Below are 2,106 nucleotides of genomic sequence, written 5' to 3' on the forward strand. Positions count from 1 at the left end.
AAAAGTGTTAGATATATAAATACATAAGAATTAGGCGGTATGCGTGTAAATGTCCCTATAACTCTTTTGAATAAGTATAGACATAATCTTTGTGGTATATAAAAAATTCTAAATAAACAAATTATCAATCAATCAACTTGTCAAACAAGAACGAAATAAAGCTTTTTACACATTTTATAAATCATTATCCTTCATAAACTACTTCAATTATCTATTGCTTCCTTCCTTTTTTGGCTCTCCCCTTCCCATGTCATATAATATCAAATTTTAGCCATGATGGATCTATAAGTCGTGGGATTTGCTTTAAGATTAGTATGATGGACTATACATATATCTTAGACCCATCATGATAATAAAAAGAAGCTGACTTTTGATTTGCCACATTTACTTATTCCTTATGTAATCAAGCAATTCACATTTCGCCACATCACCATTGGGTGAGCTTAGATTAGCCTTTTCCTGCCGCATCTCCACCACTTTCTTATGAGAATTCGAGTGAACAAAAGGAGTAAACTTTGGACTTGTAGCGGGTCGATACTCAGGGAAAAGCCGACCTGACATGTAGCGAACACCACAAGCATTACATAATGTCTTGGGCCCCATTGGTCCGGCCCGCCACTGCGGTGTTTTATGACTCTCACAATGCAAACACTTCTTCAGCCTATCGCGATCAACCACATTACTTTTTTGTGTCTTTTCCATAATTTCGGGCTTGGATACCCATAGGGTTAGGGAGGAGGGGGAGATAGGTCGGGTGACTTGAGCCCGCGGGCCTTTAGTTTGGGTTCGGGTTCGGCTTGTGGGCGGGTCTGGGGTTGAGGAAGTGGAGGCTTTATTGTTCTCAAGAATAGGGGTTGGGCTCTGTGATATGAATGCTATAGGATTGAGAAAGTTGAGATCAGACTCTTCAATGAAGTTTGAAAGCCAATCCAGATTTATAATCTCAATATCATCGCGCTGCAGCTGCAAAAAATTTGAATAAATTAGATCTTAGCATATGAAATTTTCATCAATCATAAAGTTTAAGAAAAAAATTAAATGATGATGGCCATGATTTTTGAAGCACAGTGAATTTTAAAGAAAATTCTTTTGGAATATTTGGAAGAGTATTTTTTTGAATAGAAACAGAACAGGAGGAATTTCAAATAATCAACAGTAGTACTTACCATGCTTCTCAGCGCATCCTCTTCCGAACTAATCCGGCTGCCGGCGACGGCGGTTGGACTGTCATGAACTCTTCCGGCGATTTCCGGAGTTTGCAGAGGAGCTATCTGATCTCCATTGTCGCAACCATCCATCATTGCTAGCCAATCGTCTTCATTTTGGAAGTCAAGTAAGTCGTCAATGAAAGCAAAGGGGTCTTCACACTGCATGTCTGTGGCTGAAGAAATTAAAGCCCCTTTATCATCACATTACAAAAATTAATCAGAAAAAAAAATATTTTGAAAATATTTAAATGAAGAAGAGAATACAAAAATAAAAATTGATAGTTTTTGAAGGTTTGTTTGATTGGTTAATTCGGTGTTTGAGAATATGTTCTTAAATACTTTTTTATTTTAGATTTTTTTTCTAAATCATAATGAGTTTTAAACTCTGCAAGCCTTTTTAAAGGAACTTAAAAATGACGTTTTTAATTATATAGTGAGAAAAAAATCAGAACTTTTCTTCAAAAATGAAATTTTCAACTACAAAAAGAAAAAAAAATCATTTTTTTCATCTATTTTAGCAGGAAAATAAATTACGAGAGGCTGAGACACACTTACAGATAGAAGAAGAAGAAGTATGAAAGAGGAGAGAAAGAGAGGGAGAGAGAGAGGGCGATTGAGATAGATAGAGAGAGAGAGATGAGAAAAGAGGTTGGGGAGGGGAAGGCTTAAAATGGAGGGAGGGTAGAGTGTGAAGTTGGAGAAAGAGAAAGTGGACAGGAGGTGGAAAAGAAAAAAAGAAGGATTAAAGGGTATAGGAGGAACGTGAAAGAAGTGAAGGCAATGTGGAGAAATATAGACGGAGAATGCCACCACTAATCTAAATATCTTTTGCTTAGAATTATATATTTGATTTTTGAGCTGATCGAGTTGACTCAAGATTAACTTAATATATATACAT

At 36.2% G+C, this 2,106-nt stretch overlaps 1 protein-coding gene across 1 annotated transcript; it reads right to left on the bottom strand.

The window, feature by feature from the left end:
* Window positions 1-223: 223 nt before the first annotated feature.
* On the bottom strand, window positions 224-1,767 carry LOC110035354 (GATA transcription factor 4-like). Its single transcript, XM_020739589.1, has 3 exons — window positions 1,764-1,767; window positions 1,167-1,381; window positions 224-963 (listed from the first exon to the last, which is right to left on the bottom strand). Exons 2-3 carry the CDS (start codon window positions 1,371-1,373, stop codon window positions 385-387), a joined length of 786 nt encoding a protein of 261 aa, XP_020595248.1. The 5' UTR covers window positions 1,374-1,381; window positions 1,764-1,767; the 3' UTR covers window positions 224-384.
* Between the last annotated feature and the right edge of the window lie 339 nt (window positions 1,768-2,106).

This window comes from Phalaenopsis equestris, unplaced genomic scaffold (assembly GCF_001263595.1).
Source record: "Phalaenopsis equestris unplaced genomic scaffold, ASM126359v1 Scaffold197409, whole genome shotgun sequence".
NCBI lineage: Eukaryota > Viridiplantae > Streptophyta > Magnoliopsida > Asparagales > Orchidaceae > Phalaenopsis > Phalaenopsis equestris.